This window comes from Schistocerca gregaria, chromosome 4 (genome assembly GCF_023897955.1).
Source record: "Schistocerca gregaria isolate iqSchGreg1 chromosome 4, iqSchGreg1.2, whole genome shotgun sequence".
Lineage (NCBI taxonomy): Eukaryota > Metazoa > Arthropoda > Insecta > Orthoptera > Acrididae > Schistocerca > Schistocerca gregaria.
In genome coordinates, this window is record NC_064923.1 from 461,456,242 (window position 1) to 461,474,157 (window position 17,916).

At 37.9% G+C, this 17,916-nt stretch overlaps 1 protein-coding gene across 1 annotated transcript in view; it reads left to right on the forward strand.

The window, feature by feature from the left end:
• The window catches only part of LOC126267198 (facilitated trehalose transporter Tret1-like), a 98,167-nt gene extending 82,657 nt beyond the window's left edge, over positions 1-15,510 (forward strand). The window contains exon 5 of the mRNA XM_049972167.1: positions 14,004-15,510. Coding sequence (XP_049828124.1) covers positions 14,004-14,357 — 354 coding nt within the window. The 3' untranslated portion in view covers positions 14,358-15,510. The remainder of the gene's footprint in view (positions 1-14,003) is intronic.
• Positions 15,511-17,916: the final 2,406 nt, after the last annotated feature.

Genomic DNA, 17,916 nt, shown 5'->3' on the forward strand with positions numbered 1-17,916 from the left:
CCTTAATAATTCATTGATATCTACTCCCTAATTTTCAGCTATTTGATATCCCAAGAAACTGTACACATGTTTGAAGACCTCAGAAGTTGCTTTCACATCCCTTTCAATGACGCTATTAAATGTTTCCGGCTTAAATAGTTCTCGAATGTGCAATATAAGTAAGAGTCTGTCTATGATCTTAGCATAACAGAAAGTTGGGAATTTTCTTTTTAAATACTTGAAATTTTCTCCATCATTCAAAGCTATCTCTGAATTCTTCCAAAGTCCTAGCTTTATGTGTGAATATGGAAATAAAAGTGTACTGCATATTCTGTTTTCTAGCCTACACCATTTTCGTTTCAGGCCAGGTACTTCGGACATGGTGTAATTTCCTATCTCTACTGTCCCACTCGCAAATCAAACAGCAATATTTGGTGTATTCTAGCTGCATTCCGACTATGATAGCAATATCCTTTAGATCGACACATATCTTCCAGTGATGTACTTTATAATTTACTTTCCCAGGACGAATTTTAAATTTTCACATCTCGTCATTATATGTACAGCGTGACTTTACATGAACAAACGCGAGTTTGTTTCCGTCGTCAGGCAAAACAGATTTCAAGCTAAATTTAGATGAGTCAGTGAGAAGTCTAAAGTCGTCGGGAGTATGCTCCATTCTCAAAGACGCCATCAGACCATGTACATCACTTTATGCAATAAGATTGTTTTCCATTTCAAAGAATGGTGTTTAGTCTCTTTATCGACGTCTATATACAGAAAATTTCACATTTTTCCGAGGAGATTCCACTGCGGAAGCCTGGAGCCAAGAAGTTCGGCCTTGCTTTTAGGCAACTCCCGCGGATTTTAATCGTTAAGATCTTACTATCATATTTCATGTGGCCCGCTGGGAGAGATCGTTTCTTGTGTATAATCTGGAACCTGTTAGAAAGACCGAGCGGCTGTTTGCATTAACCCTCCACGTCTTCATCAGACTCTAGGACACATGTTTTTGAGGAACTGAAACAGCCAGCCTTTCTCCATACGGTACTAGTATTGTATCTGATGGCAGAGTTGAATAAGCGATGGTCTGCTTTTTCTCTCAAGATTCCATGTTTAACAGGAGCCGCCGTACAAAACTAAAGATCAGTGACACGATATGAAGGTTATCGCCGGTCCTCTGCTAATGGCATTGGCTTTACTGTTTTATTTAACCAACAATGTAAATTTACAGTACACGAATTACAGAAAATATTAGGTGCCCGAGGATTATTTTACAGTCGAAGTACTGTTAATATTCTGTCTTTATTTTGAATTTAATTCACGCTTCTAGGAAACGAAAGTCACTTCACTGCACGTATGGAAAAAGGTGTGTCCAGTGTTAAAACACTTAGGTGAATTCTTAATGTCAAATTAACCTGAAATGTAAACGAAATATAGTTGCTTAAGAAAATTTTAATTATGAATACGTCTTTCACATCCATGAATGATGAAGGTTTGCGCTTAAATTTCTTACTTACCTGTGACAATTTAACTTGAGACACAGAATTACTGAGAACGGACGGCAGATAGGTCCTCCAAGCATACAAAATGACATCTGTGTAAACATTGTGGCTTCTCTCAGTAAACTTACCGCATATTCGATATTGACATCCCTTTTTTGTAACAATAAAAAAATTAACAACATTGCAAAATTTCCCTCTGTCTTAAAAATAAATTCCCAGTTTTTCAAGGGATGAGAGCTTGTTTATTTCACATCTAAATGAATGAGATTTTATTATTTTTAACTAGGACAGATTTTGAGCATAGATGAGATAGGTGTCTGGGTGCTTTTGATCAGATAGGTGACACTTGTTTGTGCAAATCAAGCACGCATTAATTAACGAAATCTCGAAATTTTTTACTATGTAATGTAACGAAACTTAATCAACAAAAGAACACGTTAAGTGCCATAAATTGAACTGACACAATTCCACATGGAAACATCAATTCAAAAATTAAATTTAGAACAGATCTCATGTGCACAATATTGACAAGTATTTCAGAAAAGTGAAGAGATTATGCAATTTACAGTGTGTTTATTTTTATGTTATGTATATATGGTTTCGTACTTCATGTCCTATCGTTTGCAGTTCGGATCCAAAACATCTAAGATTTGATTCCCAGTCAGTCTTAGGATCTTAATCTGTTCCCAGTCACTTCTTTCACTTCTCACAATCATTTGTCACTGTGATAAATTTGGAGACGTGCCATGGTTCGATGGACACGTTAGAATGTAGGTACCCCAATAACTGACTGAGTAGGTCACTTCAAACTTCAGTGGAAGGAATGACATCCTACCTTCCTCAGCACCATGGTTGGTGTTCAAACCAACCTTCGCGTTAATAAAGGATATACCTTTTCATTTGCTGCCTTAATGAAATTTTGTTTGTTAAAGGGTCTCCCATAAAGTACGCAACTTTTGAGTACATGATAACACTGAAATTTATTGATGAAGTAAGTAATTTACAAGTTAATGCAGTGTATGCTACCTGTGACGATGTATGCTCTCGTAACAAGTCCTCTACTGCAGTTCAAATGAAACAGCTTGCGTCGTCTTCTTGCGACCAAACCCCTTCGGCGTTCATGCGATCCAGTTAAAAGCACCTAAACTCTCATAATATCTTGCAGTAGCGTTTGCCGTCCATTGTTAATGCCTTTCCATTGCCATCTTCAGAAGACGTCCCAATTACGCCCTCAGCCCCAGTACCATATCACACAGTCACTCGTAGTGATTGCAACGGCTCGAGGGTTTTCTGTTCCCCAAATTCCGTAATTTTCTTGTTCAAGAAGCTATTCAACAGAAAGTGCGTCACATCAGTGATTATTATTTTCTTGATGAAATGGTCCGATCTGTGTTTCCCAAGGACCCAATGAGGAACTGCTCGGTACTTTTCATGGTAATTTAGATTTACACTTTGTGAAATTGTATTTTATAGACATAAAGGTTGAAATCGCCTTTCAGAATTCATTGCATTCTAGATTTGAAGAGGTGCATTTTTTTTATGTGGCACATTCCATTATGTCTCAGATAACGCAAGTAGTTATTTTGCGCAGTGATTTTACACGCATTAATCATGATACAACTTGTCATTATTTCTGGTGCTATAATCTTTATTCAGGATGTGTTACATACCACGAAACACTTATTTTGTATTCTTTCTCCATTTTTAATCGTTGCTCGTTGTTCATTTTATCACGAAAAGACTTTGTTTCACCTTCGAACAGTGGGGCCTTGAAATGCTTATTCATCTGTCACGGACGATTATTTTTGTAACACTACTTCAACTACTCTCTCTTGCGGAACCCTCAAGTTTTCAGGACATTCTGGACAGTGACAACGGGTGACTCACAACACGATTAGTACTAGTTGTGCCACGTCCCCACCTGAAACATTTTGCTTATAACCGATACAACCCTAAAATAGATTCCAAAAATTCATGATCTCTGTTTCTAAGGGGCAATACAGTTTGTTCACTAACCTATACTGTTAGAAAACCGGCACCTTTACTCATCAATGATTGATACTCATTCATTTTCTGATGATGAAAAGTAAGGTAGAATGCAAAATTATGTTTCGACAATCTTAGGCAGTATTTATATATTGTTGACGCTCTTGCATTGTGCAACCGAGTAATGAATTATCTTTGTGTGGCCATTTGTGTTCTGGATTGCTGAGAAGGTTTTCTGCCTTCGTTTTGTGGCGTGAAGTACAGTCTCCTCTGAGGTTCATTATTCCCATACTTCATCTGTATCTGTGGATTAACTTACTATGTTTCGTGTTAAGGGAACAACTCCTACTCCTCAATACAAAAATGTTTCTAAACAATGTAACCCTTTTCTGCTGATCTTTGTTTCTTTATGGTAATAGCTTTTCCACGTGCTGGCATTGGACTAAAATACGAAACACTGCGAGAAATGCGTGCTTGATCTACAGCTACGTCTTCATGGTTTACGAATCACGTTTATGCGCCTGGCAGAGGATTCAATGAAGCTCCTCCACAGTAATTCTCTATTATTCCAATCTCGTACAGGTGCGGAAAAAATGGACACACATATCATTCCGTGCGACTCTGATTTCCCCTTACTTAATTTTGATAGTTTCTCCCTATATAGGTCGGCGTCAACAAAATATTTTTGCAGTTGGAACAGAAAGTTAGTGATTAAGATTTCGTGAGAAGATTCTGCCGCAATGGGAAACGCCATTGTTTTAATGATGCCCACCCCAAACTTTGTATCATTTCAGGAACACTCCCACCCCTATTTCGCGATAATACAAAACGTGCTCCCCTTACCTGAACATTGTCGATGTTCTCCGTCACTCCTCTCTGGTAAGGATCCCACACCCCACAGCAGTATTCTAAACGAGGACGGACAAGTGTAGTCTAGGCATTGTCTTTAGTAGTTCTGTTACATTTTCTAAGTGTCCTGCCAAAAAAACACAGTCTTTGGTTAGCCTTCCCCACAACTGTTACTATGTGTTCCGCCGGCCAGGGTGGCCGAGCGGTTCTAGGCGCAACAGTCTGGAACCGTGCGACCGCTACGGTCGCAGGTTCGAATCCTGCCTCGGGCATGGATGTGTGTGATGTCCTTAGATTAGTTAGGTTTAAGCAGTTCTAAGTTCTAGGGGACTGATAACCTCAGAAGTCCCATAGTTCTCAGAGCCATTTGAACCATTTCTATGTGTTCCTTCCAATTGAAGTTGTTTGTAATTGTAATTAACAGATATTTAATTGAGTTTATGGCCTTTAGATTTGACGTATTTATCGTGTAACCGAAGTTCAACGGACTCCTTTGTAGCACTCATGTGGATGATCTGCCAATTTTCGCACCGTACAGATGTCTTTTATAAATCGTTTTACAATTTGATTTGATCTTCTGATGACTTTACTAGACGATAAACGACAGCATCATCTGGAAACAACCTAAGAGGGCTGCTCAGATTGTCTCCTAAATCGTTTATATAGATCAGGAACAGCAAAGGGCATATAACACTATACTACCCTGGGGACCAACACAAATCACATCTGCCTTACTAGATGACTTTCCGCCAGTTACTACGAACTGTGACCTCCCTGATAGGAAATCACGAATCCGGTCACAGAACTGAGACGATATTTAGTGTGCACACAATTTCAGTACCAGCCGCGTGTGTGGTACAGTGTCAAAAGGCTTCTGTAAATCTAGAAATTCGGAAACAATATGAAATCCCTTGTCAATGGCACTCAACACTTGATGTGAGTAAAGAGCTAGTTATGTTTCAAAAAACGATGTTTCCTAAATTCGTGTTGACTGTGTGTCAATAGACCGTTCGCTTCGAGATAACGTTCGAACACAGTATGTATTCCAAAATCTTGTTGCATATCGACGTTAATGAAATGGACCTATAATTTAGTGGATCACTCCTACAACCTTTCTTGAAAATTTACATAACTTCCCAGTCTTTGGGTACGGTCCTTTCGTCTAGCGAACTGTTGTATAAGGTTGTGAAGTATGGAGTTATTATACCATCATGGCCTGAAAAGATCCTACCTGGTATGCAATCGGACCGTGAAGACTTGCTTTTGTTAAGCGATTTAAATTGCTTCACTACTCCGAGGATATCTACTTCTGCGTCAATCATGTTAGCAGCTGTTGTTGATTTGGATTCACGGGTATGTACTTCGTCTTCCCTGGTGAAGAAATTTCAGAAGGCTATGTATAGTAGCTCTGCTTTTGTATCGCTGTCGTCCAGAGTATTCCGATTGCTACTGCTCACACAAGGCATTTATTGTGTCTTGACGCTAGCATATCTCACATACGACCAGAATCTTCTTGGATTTTGGTTTCGAGACAAAGTTTCGTTCTTCTTCAACATAAATGCAGATGCCCTCCAAGTCTGCACGTTTTAATGTTCTATTTCCCCAGGAACTGCCCTTGTGCAGCGTCCGCAGCACGCTGCAAGTGTCATCCTTATGTATACTAAGATGATACCATCTTAATATATATATAGTTAAAGCTCACCGGCCACTTGACCATCTCCTTCTTCTGTGCGGATGCACAAAAAGTGCCCGAATTCTTACGGGAATAGGCAACGCGCCTTGAGTAATGGGTATAATGGGCGGGGGCACTACGAATGTAGTGCGGGACAATACGTTGGGAATGTGGGTGTCGCGGGAGGCGTGCCAGAGATAAATGCCTGCAGTCGCACTATCCTCTGTGTCCTCGGCGGCTCAGATGGATAGAGCGTCTGCCATGTAAGTAGGAGATCCCGGCTTCGAGTCCCAGTCGGAGCACACATTTTCATCTGTCCCCGTTGACGTATGTCAACGCCTGTAAGCAGCTAAGGGTTGTCATTTCATTGTAATAGTGTCATCCTTGGTCAGAACGCATTTCTGTGTATTGACTGCATTATATTGGAGTCAAGTGCATTCGAACGTGGGCAAAGTGTTCGTACACGTACTATCAGTGATTCCGTAACCAGGGTAGCCGAAGTGTTTGGCGTTTCAAAAGATGTCGTACAGAAGATTTATACCGCATACAGGGAAATCGGAGAAACATTATCCGCTGAGACTCAACGCAGACTAGATTTTGTGTTGACTGATTGTGACAGGCGGTCAATGAAGAGTATTGTGGAGAGAGTTAAAAGGACAGCAGCAGCATGAGTTAATGCATATCTGAATGTTGCACTCGCGAAACCAGTCAGCCTCAAAACATCACGAAAGTAGCTCCGTAAGTAGGGATTTGAAGAGCGGGCACAAATTCCACATTGACTCATAAGTGATAAAAAGGCCTATAACAGGAAACCGTGGTGTCATAGCCATAAGAATTTAACTACCGAACAATATACGTATTAAATTATATCTACTGAATCTTATTTCACACTGTTTCCAACTTCTGGCTAAGTTAACGTTCCAAGAGTGAACAATGATGGAGGTTGGGTGATGATTTGGATAGCTATATCGTGGTTTCCCATGAGCTTTACGGGTAGACTGCCAAGGATTATGTGACCATTTTGGCTCTTCACGTCCGTACCATGGTACAATGTTTGTTCTCTAATGGTGAAGCTGTGTTCCAAGACTACAGCCCTCTCCACCCCCCCCCCCCCCCTTTTCATTCAGCTCGAATCTTTCAGGAGTGCCTTTGTGAGTACGAGGACGAACTATCGTGATTCTCGTGACCACCACAGTCTTTAGATCTCAATATTATTGAGATTTTGTAGTTTACTTTGGAGACAAGGGTGCGTGATCGTTCTCCGCCACCATCATCGTCATCTGAATTTGCCATTATTTTGCAGGAAAAATGGTATACGATTCTCTTGAAAACCTTATAAGACCTGCATTTATCCATTCAGAAACGAATGGAAGTTGTTTTGAATGCCGACGGCTTTCCTTACCCATATTAGCTTGGAGATGTTTTCTGTTTTTGGTGGTCCCATATTTTTATCCACCCCGTATCTTGTACATCAGATGGAATACTTTTGTCATGGCTCGTTCTCCCAAGTATCTCAATATTTCTAGAAGAATAACGTCTTATCCAGGGCTCTTGTTTCGACTTAGGTCCATTAGAGTTCTGTCGAATGCTTCTTGCAGTATAATATCTCCGAACTCATTATTTATTCACTTGTTATTTTATTTCTGTATCTTAGTTTCTTATGCATAGCCCTTCTACACATTCCTTCCACGTTTTAGTTTCCCTTCTTTGATTAGTTCTGGTTTGTTAACGGAGATATTTTCACATTTGTTCTCTTTTCTACAATGGTTTCTTTAATTTTACTACAGGTGCCATCTATCTTGCCCCTAGTTATACATACTTACACGTTTTTGCGTTTCTTGACTAACTGCCCCTGCTTTGCAGTTTTGCGTATCAGTTCTATCCCATATTTTAGACGTTTATATTGCCTTTATCTCCTTTATTTGTTGCAACTATATAAAGTTTTTCGTCAAGTAAATAAATACCTCTTATGTTATACAAGGATTTCCACTGCGCTTTTCTTTTTGCGTATTTGATCCTCTGCTGACTGCACCATTTCATCTTGCAATGGCACCTGTTCGTCTCCTTTTATTCCTTTCCCATCTTTCAGTCAATCGTTTGCTAATGCTCCTCCTGGATGCAGCAAATTACTCAGCTTCTTTCAAACTTACCTGCATTATTAGACCCCTTCCTCCATTACATTTCTTTGACATTGTATTCGCAATGCTATTTTCATATAACCAGAACTCGTGGTGTTCCTGCTTCACTTCACTACCTCCCACTGTAAATAACTTATCAATTTCCCCTTCAAAATAATCTTGCCAATCTACTTAGTTAAGGTACCTAACATTCTACGTTCACACCCATAGAATACCAGTTTTGTTTTACCTGAAAACATCCTTCTGAACAGTCGCCATCCACAGATCCAACTTCACCTCTGAAATATTTATCCAGGGATTTGTTTTCTTCATTAATTAACCAAACAATACAGCTGCGTGCCCTTGGGAAACATAACGACTGTAATATCCCCTTGCTTTCAGCTTTTCACAGTATCAGCACAGCAAGAGCATGTTGGTGATGTTGCAAGCCATATCAATCATTCAATCCCAATATCACAAGCCATATGAAACATCCAATCCCTACAACTACTGAAACGACCGCTGGCCCTTTTCAGGAACCACATGTTTGTCTGGTCTCTCAACAAACACTCCTTGTGGTTGCACCTACGTTTATTCTCTTTCTTCAGTAAAGTAATAATGTGAAGCAGTAACATTACATCAATTTCATCTCGATACCCACAGACATTCAAAAGCCAATTAGGGCGTCTATATGATAAATGAAGCATTTACGGACGTACATTTATTTTGGGGTAACTCTTCAAGTCCAATAAAGGTTTTCAGAGTCCAAAAGCGTGTAATACGTATTATTTGTGGAGAAAATTCACGGACATCCTGTAAATAAACCTCTTCAAAAAACTGGGTATACTAACTACTGCCTCTCATTGTATTTATTCCTTAATGAAATTTGTCCTAAATAGTATATCTCTTTTTCCAACAAACAGCTCAGTTCATACATACAATACCAGGAACAAAAAGGATCTGCACAAGGACTTAAAAGCACTTTCTTCAGTTCAAAAAGGGGTCCACTACTCAGTAACACTCATTTTCAATAATTTGCCCGCAAACATAAAAAAAATTAGTTACAAATAAAGATCAGTTCAAGAGGAGCCTGAAAGACTTACTAGTGGCCAACTCCCGCTACGCCATTGACGAATTTTTTAATAGAAACAAATGATGTATTGTATATATTCATACAATTAGTATTGTTATTTCAGCTTAAAAAAATGACATGTTCCACATCCATGAGTATCTACGCATCACGGATCTATGGAACGAAAAACTAATCTGATGTAATAAGACTACCTGTATCATTGAGGAATACAAGCCACCCTAGCTCAGCAAACTCCATGGTTCATGAGACAAATTTCCGTAATCTTCGGTTCCAGATTCCTGCTTGTCTATGTTACTGTATATCTCACGAGTATACAATCACTTCCAATTCAATTTTTTTTAAAATATAACAGACTTCAGTTTAGTAGCATTTGGTCTTTGCCAGACTTTTGTAATGTTTTTAAAAAATTTTTTAATGATGTGTCATGGATGAACACTAATTTATAGACAGAAACGTAACTAAGCTATTACTTCTGTCATTTTTTGTATGATACCTGAGAGAAGCATACACAAAAGTATGTATTGACGCATGTCATGGGTAAGGTGCTCAGGAACAAAAGAACAAAAGTAAGAATGGTGCAGTTGATAGGCATATTCTTTTACAATGAGTATGTTTTTTGTGTATGTTTGGAGTCTCTTACAGATTTTGTTAAAGTGTTTTTGTCAAACAACTAACAGCCTTATGTATATTTAATCCGCTGTATACTATGGCACAAAAAACGTTTTGCAGTTCCTAAATTCCATTGTAATCAACGTATTCCTCTTGCAACTTCTGTTGGATCTGTCTCGCGTGTGTAATTTGAATTTTTTTTTTTGGGGGGGGGGGGCGGGGATACGCATGAGGTATATTACGGCCTTATCTATGAATGTGTGTCTATTTATACATACTATTGATTAAAATCGATAATTTACACGAACTTTTATTGAGTTCTACAGTGCAATGACTATAAATAACTGTGGATGAGGATGCAGTTAGTTACATGTCCCGGCAATCTAATTCACTGTGAAGATAACAATGTTTAATTTGAAAACAGAACAAAATAGGACATGTATTAAAATTGAAAAATATGTATATAGTCATATGTTGATCGTTTAAAACTCTCTTCAGGTATAAATGGCTAATTATTTCTAGTCAAGAATTCGTTACAGTATAGTAAGTGGTGCTAAAGCAAAACTTCTTCAGACTGCATCTGAAAAAAATTACTGCTATTTCTCTCCAAATCTTAAAAATAAAGTAGGTGAGCTGTTAGTGTGTTTAGATTATCTCAAAAATAAGAATGAGATTGATGTACTATGTCTGTATGAACACCATGTAATTGTGGAAATATAAATTGCCAGTATAAGAGTCGTACATTTGCAAATCTAGCATGGATAAAGGAGGAGTTGCCATTTAAACAAACAAGGGTATAAGTACAAAACTGTAGAAGAAAGCAAATTTTCTGTCGATAAACACATCACGTTTGTGATTGTTAACTACAGATAGATAATGTAGTGTTGATATTAGCAACAGTGTACAGGTCCCCATTGGGAGATTGGGAGCTTTCATAAAAAAGTTTGATTCCATATGATGCTGTCTGTCACACGAGAAGAAGTAGTTATTAATCTGTGGCTATTTCAATGTAAGCTTTCTAAGTAGTTCTGATAGGAAAAGTGAACTAGAAGTGTTATAAATGGTACATAACTTAGAATTTATGATCAATTTCCCAATATGTATAGCTCAATACAGTAGCACTCTAATTGATCATGTATTTGTGCAACAAAAGGATTTAAAACTAACATATGCTTTCCCTGTGATACATGGATTATCAGACCATGAAGCACAACTAATTAACTTACAAATATTAGCAGGATGTACAGTTTGGGGTAGAAACCATTAAGTAAAAATGTAAGGCAGGTCAACCTGGTATCTGTATGCCAGTTCAGAGAAATTTTAAGAAATGTCAAATGGGAAGATGTATATAATGAGCCAAATGTCAATGATAAATGCTACATATTTCTTGATAAAAAATTACTGAATTACTAAAATGTAAACTACGAAATATCACACCAAACACTTTCCAAGGAAACCTTATATCACTACATGCATTAATGTGTCTTCAGAAAGGAAAAGAAAATTGCATGAGGCAGCAAGAATTAGTAAAGACTCAGAAGTAATTTTGCACAATAAATATTATTGTAAAATACTGAGAAAAGTTGTCAGAAAATAAAAAAATATATGAATATTATAGATTAAATTAACAACTTCGGCAAAAAAATCATACCAGAATGGAACATAGTTAGAACAGAGACGAGAAAAGTAACCACTTAGGTAGATAGTACTACTATTAAAGAGAATGAGGACAGCTTAACCAAGAGTACACAAGTAGCTAATGTATTTAACAACCATTCCATAGGTGTATGTGAAAAACTGAGTGAGGAAAGTCCAGAAGAAAAAGACAAGCAATACATGGAAGAGTCAGTTTTGAGAAATTCTAATCAGATTAATTCTCATCTAACAACCTCTTGTGAAATAAGAAAATCATTAAACCATTGAAAAATAAATGGTCTGTTGGAGTAGATAACATCTCTAACAAGAGATTAAACCAATGTGGAGCAGTTACAGCTGATGTTCTGAGTCACATTTGCAAAGCAGCACTAAATCAAGTTATTTTCCCAAACAGATTAAAATATGCAATTGTCAAGTCTCTGTACAAAATAGGGGACACCAAAGATGTCAATAATTACGGGTCAGTATCCTTATTCACAGCATTTTCAAAAATTGTCGAGGAAGTAATGAACTCAAGAGTGGTTGGCCATCTCAGCAAAAATGCGATACTCAGTAAATCACAGTTTGGATTTAAAAATGGTGTTCCACTGAGACAGCAACATACAGTTTCACTGACCACATAATAGAGTCTTTAAAAGGTAACATGTCACTAATAGGAATTTCCTGTAACTTTCCCAAAGTGTTGGACTGTGTGAACCATAACATTATGTAATAGATATTACAATTCTGTGGAATAAATGGAACAAAATATGAGTGGCTTAAGTCATACCTACATAAGAAGAATCAAAAAGCTTCTTTATATGATTTAAGTGATTTAAGGAAGTTTCCCACTTCATCCAACTGGGATGAAATTACTTTAGGTGTTCTCACAGGATTCAATCATAGATACCCTTCTGTTCTGGATACATGTGAATGACATGCCTTCTTATCTGAAACAAGAAGCTACACTGACACTGTTTGCTGATGATACAAGATTCATTATTAATCCAATAGAAAATGATACAAATGATGTCTTTGTAAAAGATATTGATTGGTTTTCTGTGAGTAGGCTTGCCAACTACTTTTATAAAACACACTACATCCAAATTTCTACTGCAAGCAGTACAGTTCCATCAATAAGTATAACATGCCAGGGTAGAGCATACTAAGTTTTTTGGTGTACATACAGATGATCATCCTAATGGGAATACTAATATTTGGGATCTCCTAAAGCGACTAGGTTCAGCAACTTTGAAATCAGAATAATTGCTAATTTTGAGGATATAGAAATTAGCAAGCTAACATACTTTGCATACTTTCACTCTCTGATGTCATATGGTATAATATTTTGGGGCAACTCAACACTTAGGGGAAAAAAGTATTCACTGCTGAAAAGAAAGAGGTTAGAATAATGTCTGGGGCTCATAATCACACATCTTGTAGGAATCTCTTTAATCTTAGGAATTCTTACAAAAGCCTCACAGTACATTTATTCGGTGATGAAATTTGTTCTCAACAACACGGACCAGTTTAAAACAAGTGACATTCACGATTATCACACCAAATGAAAGAAAGACTTACACTAATCTCTACTTAACCTATCTTTGGCAGAGAAATGGGTGAACTATGCTGCTCTAAAACTGTTCGATAAATTACCAGATGAAATAAAATTTCAGACACACAGCACTAACAATTTAAAAAATAAATATAAATCCTTGTATACCATAGATGAATTCCTAAATAGGAATAAATAAATATGTAGGTATAGTATGTGAATTTCGTACCATTTAAGGAAATATAGTATGCAATAAAAAATATTCATGTGTGCATTTCATATGCCCTTGACATGTTCCACATGATATTGGTTACCGTGAGACTGATCTATGGAACATATAACTAACTAACTACCCACAAAAATTAAATGTCTAAGAGTCTTGTAGTTGCACGTTTCACTCCTTTATGTGGCTTAGGCAGATGCATAAAGGGTAATGCAGTCCAGTTTCCCTTATCTTGTTGTACCTGTGGATATCTACATTACCCTCAAATAAAGTTGAATATTTCTCAATAAATTTCATAAGTGAGTTCATCTACTATGAAGCTGTGGCTAATATTCCCAACTATTTTTAATTACTTTCTTTTGTGTAACGAACACTTTCCGTCAAAGTGAGGAGTTTCCTGAAATATATACCCCATAAGACATCAGTCCATGAATTTGTACGAAATATATTAACGACATCTACTTTCCCACCGCTGACAATTATTCTTATGGAAAAAGTAGCCAAACCTAAACTTTTGCTGCCCTTTGCACATGTTTTCTCATTGTTATGATGTTATTTGCACAGAAAATCAGGTAATTGTGGTGACAAACAGATAAAATCAGACCGTGCAGTTACTCTGCAACACGTTACCGGCGATCACGGGTCACTAGCACAAAAAAAAAAACCACAGAAACTTTCCCTGAACATGCTCCGGAATTTTATCGGTCGAGTTCAGGTTCATCATGCATTAAAAAAATTAACTCAGGTGCATAGAAAGTGCAAACGGCTTCCTTGTTGCAGATTTCCTACGACATGGGAGGCAGCGCATTACTGTGGGTGTTGAGCAACGAGCTGACCCCCGCGTCCGTCAGAGGATTCTCCAACTCCTGCGTCGGCATCCTGTTGTCGGTGCTGGCGTTCGGCATCACCAAGGTGTTCCAACTGGTCGAAGACTCCTTCGGAACCTACGTCCCCTTCTGGTTCTTCTCCATATCTTGCCTTGTCGGGGTCATCTTTGCGTGGTTCTTCATCCCAGAGACTAAGGGCCGTTCTCTGGAGGACATCACTGCCGAGATGAGCGCTAAGGCGGAAGGGCTCCCTCGTGAGTCCTTAAGGCGGAGGACGAGCCTCGAGGATGTTAGTGCTGTGCAGTAATTTGTATTAGATGTATATGTATGATACCGAACCTGAGACAAGAATCTTGAATGACCTAAGCAAAACAGAATCAGTTCTGTTTAGCAGGAACATGTAAGAATATCTATCCAAACACAACTCTAGCTTGATTTTGAGATTTTTTGAAGATCTGAGTAGATTAAAAGATACGGGTTATCGTGCTAAAGGGCTAAGAGGCAATTTCGCACGAAGTGTGTTTTCTAGTTCGTTAGGTGGAAAGTGAAGATGGTTTTTACAAGTTAAAATGTCACTCTCCAATTATGGCCGATGCTTCGAAGACCAACAGATGGATGACTTGTTCATGTCAAAGTGGTAACTGTAGAATGTGTGAAACGACTTTGCTGTTCTGTACATAGGGATTATACACTTCCGCTAGCTCCTGCCGTTTTGAAGCCTGACTCTTGCGTGTCTTTATCGGCGGTTCAATGGATACTGAAAGCTATACGAGTAATTCAGCAAAGGGAAGTAACAGAAAATCTGGTAACGCTAAAGGAGTGCGTGAGCGGAGGTGAGGAAGCATTTTCTTCCTGATGATGTAATGAACACCATAGCAAAACATCCAATAAGCAACCTCTTAAAGTTTTTCAGATAAAAGACAGTTATTTTATGGATTGTCAGCAGGCAACTGGCACGATCATGATTAAAAGTAACACAAATATAAGTTCTGCCTCGTGGATTAAAGCTGCCAACTTTTGTGGTATGCAGAAAAAAAGACATTAGGTGCCACTGACAAATGGGAAATGAGTACTGAAAAAAAGGCCAGCCATGTGGAGATTCCTAAACGACGACATTCAATGAGGTCACTGATGCAAAAGGATAGTATTCATAGAAGAAAAGACATCTCAAAAGTGTGATGGAACACCGGCGTGAGGTGTACAAAAGCTTTTCATGTTACCGGTGCCGAGACAAATCAGTAAAATGATTACTAGAGGTACAAACACTGTAAAACTAGTTTGATGGTCTTATTAGCCCCTTTAGCATTTCAGCTCAAATTTATTCAAAAGTCAATGTTTATTAGTTATTTTGGATTGTGCCAAGTGATAACTTGCTTTCCTAAAGTCAGTGATACAAGTGTTAGTGTGAAGTTACTGCATATTTATATCCTGCTTGTTAGAATAAAGTTTATTCTGAATAACCTACAATGTACGTTTTGATAATTAACCGCTTTAGTATGACAACCATTGAAATAATGTCTGTAGCAGTAAAATCTCTCTTTCTGTTATTTACCACTCTACTTTCCATTTGAAAGTTAAGGTTCGGATAGTTAGTAGCTCTGCAGAGAAACATAGAAAAAGGACAGTTAAAGGCAATTAATACCATATTTCAACTGAAAATTTCATTTTAAAGGTATCATATGCTGGCGATGGATTTAAGTTGGAGTGGGGCTTGGCTGAGGAGTGCTATAGAATGGGCTTTTAACCAAATGTAATTTAATTTTATTAGCAAAATAAGCAATATCAATAGCAGAGCGCATGAATAAGATAAAGCAAACTGGAGGTTCAAGTTCAGTTTTTCAAAAGGCTTAACACCTAACACGATAACATAAAATTCCCAGAAATGAGATACCACCCACATTATTAACGTAGGCACCACAGAATATGCTGTCAGACGCTATTGATAAAATATACATATTTCATCGAATAAAAATACTTCTCCTCAATGAGATTAACTTACAAAAGGCACAATCAGTATAACACCTGGTAACGACTATCATTTTAGCTTTAGGAAAGACTTAGGCGACAGAAACGCAGTTCTGATATGCGGTTGATAACTGAAGCAAGGCTAAATAAAATCAAGACATGTTCATATAATTTGTAGACCTGGAAACAGCGTTCGGCAATGTAAAGTGGTGCAAGTTATTCGAAATTCTGAGAGAAATAGGGATAAGCTACAGGGAAAGACAGAGAAAGAAACATTAGAGTGGAAGACGAAAAACGAAGTGCTCGGATTAAAAAGGGTGTGAAACAGGGATTTAAGGTTTCGCCCCCCCCCCCCCCCCCTGTCCAGTCTATACATCGAAGCAGAAGTGACGGAAATAAAAGAGAGGATCAAGAGTGGAATTAAAATCCGAGGTGGAAGGATATCAATGATAAGATCCGCTGGTGACATTGCTATTCTCAGTGAAAGTGAAGATTAATTACAGGAGGCGCTGAATGGAATGAATAGTCTAATGAACACAGAATATGGATTGAGAGTAAATGTAAGAAAGACAAAAATTATGAGAAGTAGTAGAAATAAGAACAACAGAAACTTATCATTAGAATTTACGATCACAGAGCAGATGAAGCTAAGTAATTCTGCTACGTTGGCAGCAAAATACCCCTGTCGGACGGAGAAAGGATGACATAAAAAGCAGACTAGAATTGGCAAAAAGGGCTTCCCTGGACGAGACACATCTACTAATATCAAAGGGAGATCTCAGTTTGAAGAAGAAATTTCTAAGGATGTACGTTTGGGGCACCGCATTGTGTGGTAGTTAAACACTGACTGTGAGAAAACCGGAACAGATGCGATGCTACAGACGAAATTAGGTAAGTAATGACAAGGTTCTCCACAGAATCGGCGAGGAAAGAAATATAAGGAAAACACTCAGAAGAAGAAGAAGAAGAAATAATAGGTACAGGATGATAGGACATGTGTTAATACATCACGGAATAACTTCGATTATAATATAACTGAGGACGTAGGTTGCAAGTGCTGTTCTGAGGTCAACAGGTTGGCACAGGTGAGGAATTTGTGGCGTGGCGGGTCGCGTCAAACCAGTCAGAAGGCTGATGGCTCAATAAAAAAATAATAAAAAAACAGCCACTCTTACAATTCAACTCTTATATTGCCATTGAATCATAAATATATATTTGATGAATCGCATTAAAACGCTTAAGAACTGATTATGAACCGCACACCGTGTGTAACAACTTGTAAAGAACTTCCTGAATGTAAGTATATGGGTGCTGTGTAAATAGTTGTTTGTTGTTTATGGCACGCGGGGCGTGTGACAGTGCATGCTGTAAGGCAGAGCTGACATAATTGTATTTATTCACTGTCTTTGTGATTAAGATTAGGTACTAAGGAGAAATTGATTTGTTTCTCGTAGTGAGTATAAAACAGTGGGTTTCGCCACCGTTTTTAAAAATTTGTTGTGTTCTTTATCTGACGTCATTGAACCAGTGATTAACGTCTGTTACATTTAAAATCTTGTTCTGTTATTACGTTTACGTTCATGAGATATTACGTACGTTCTTGTATAAGATGTTACTGAGACATAAGTATGGGTAGATTTGTGGTAGACTGATGGCTTAGCTGAACTTTATGTTGTTTTATTGTAAGTGAGAAGTGATAAACCTTCAGATAGAAAACTACCCTTTCAACAACACTCCCAACTACAAGTATCTTGGTGTAAATATTAATGACTCCTGCAATAGAAGATACTTCTAATACGAAACTAGTCTACGGAAACAAAGTTTAGTTTTCCTTCCAAAAACTTCTGTCCTTCAAACTCTTGACCAGAAAACCAAGCTGAAGTCTACAACACAAAACAAGA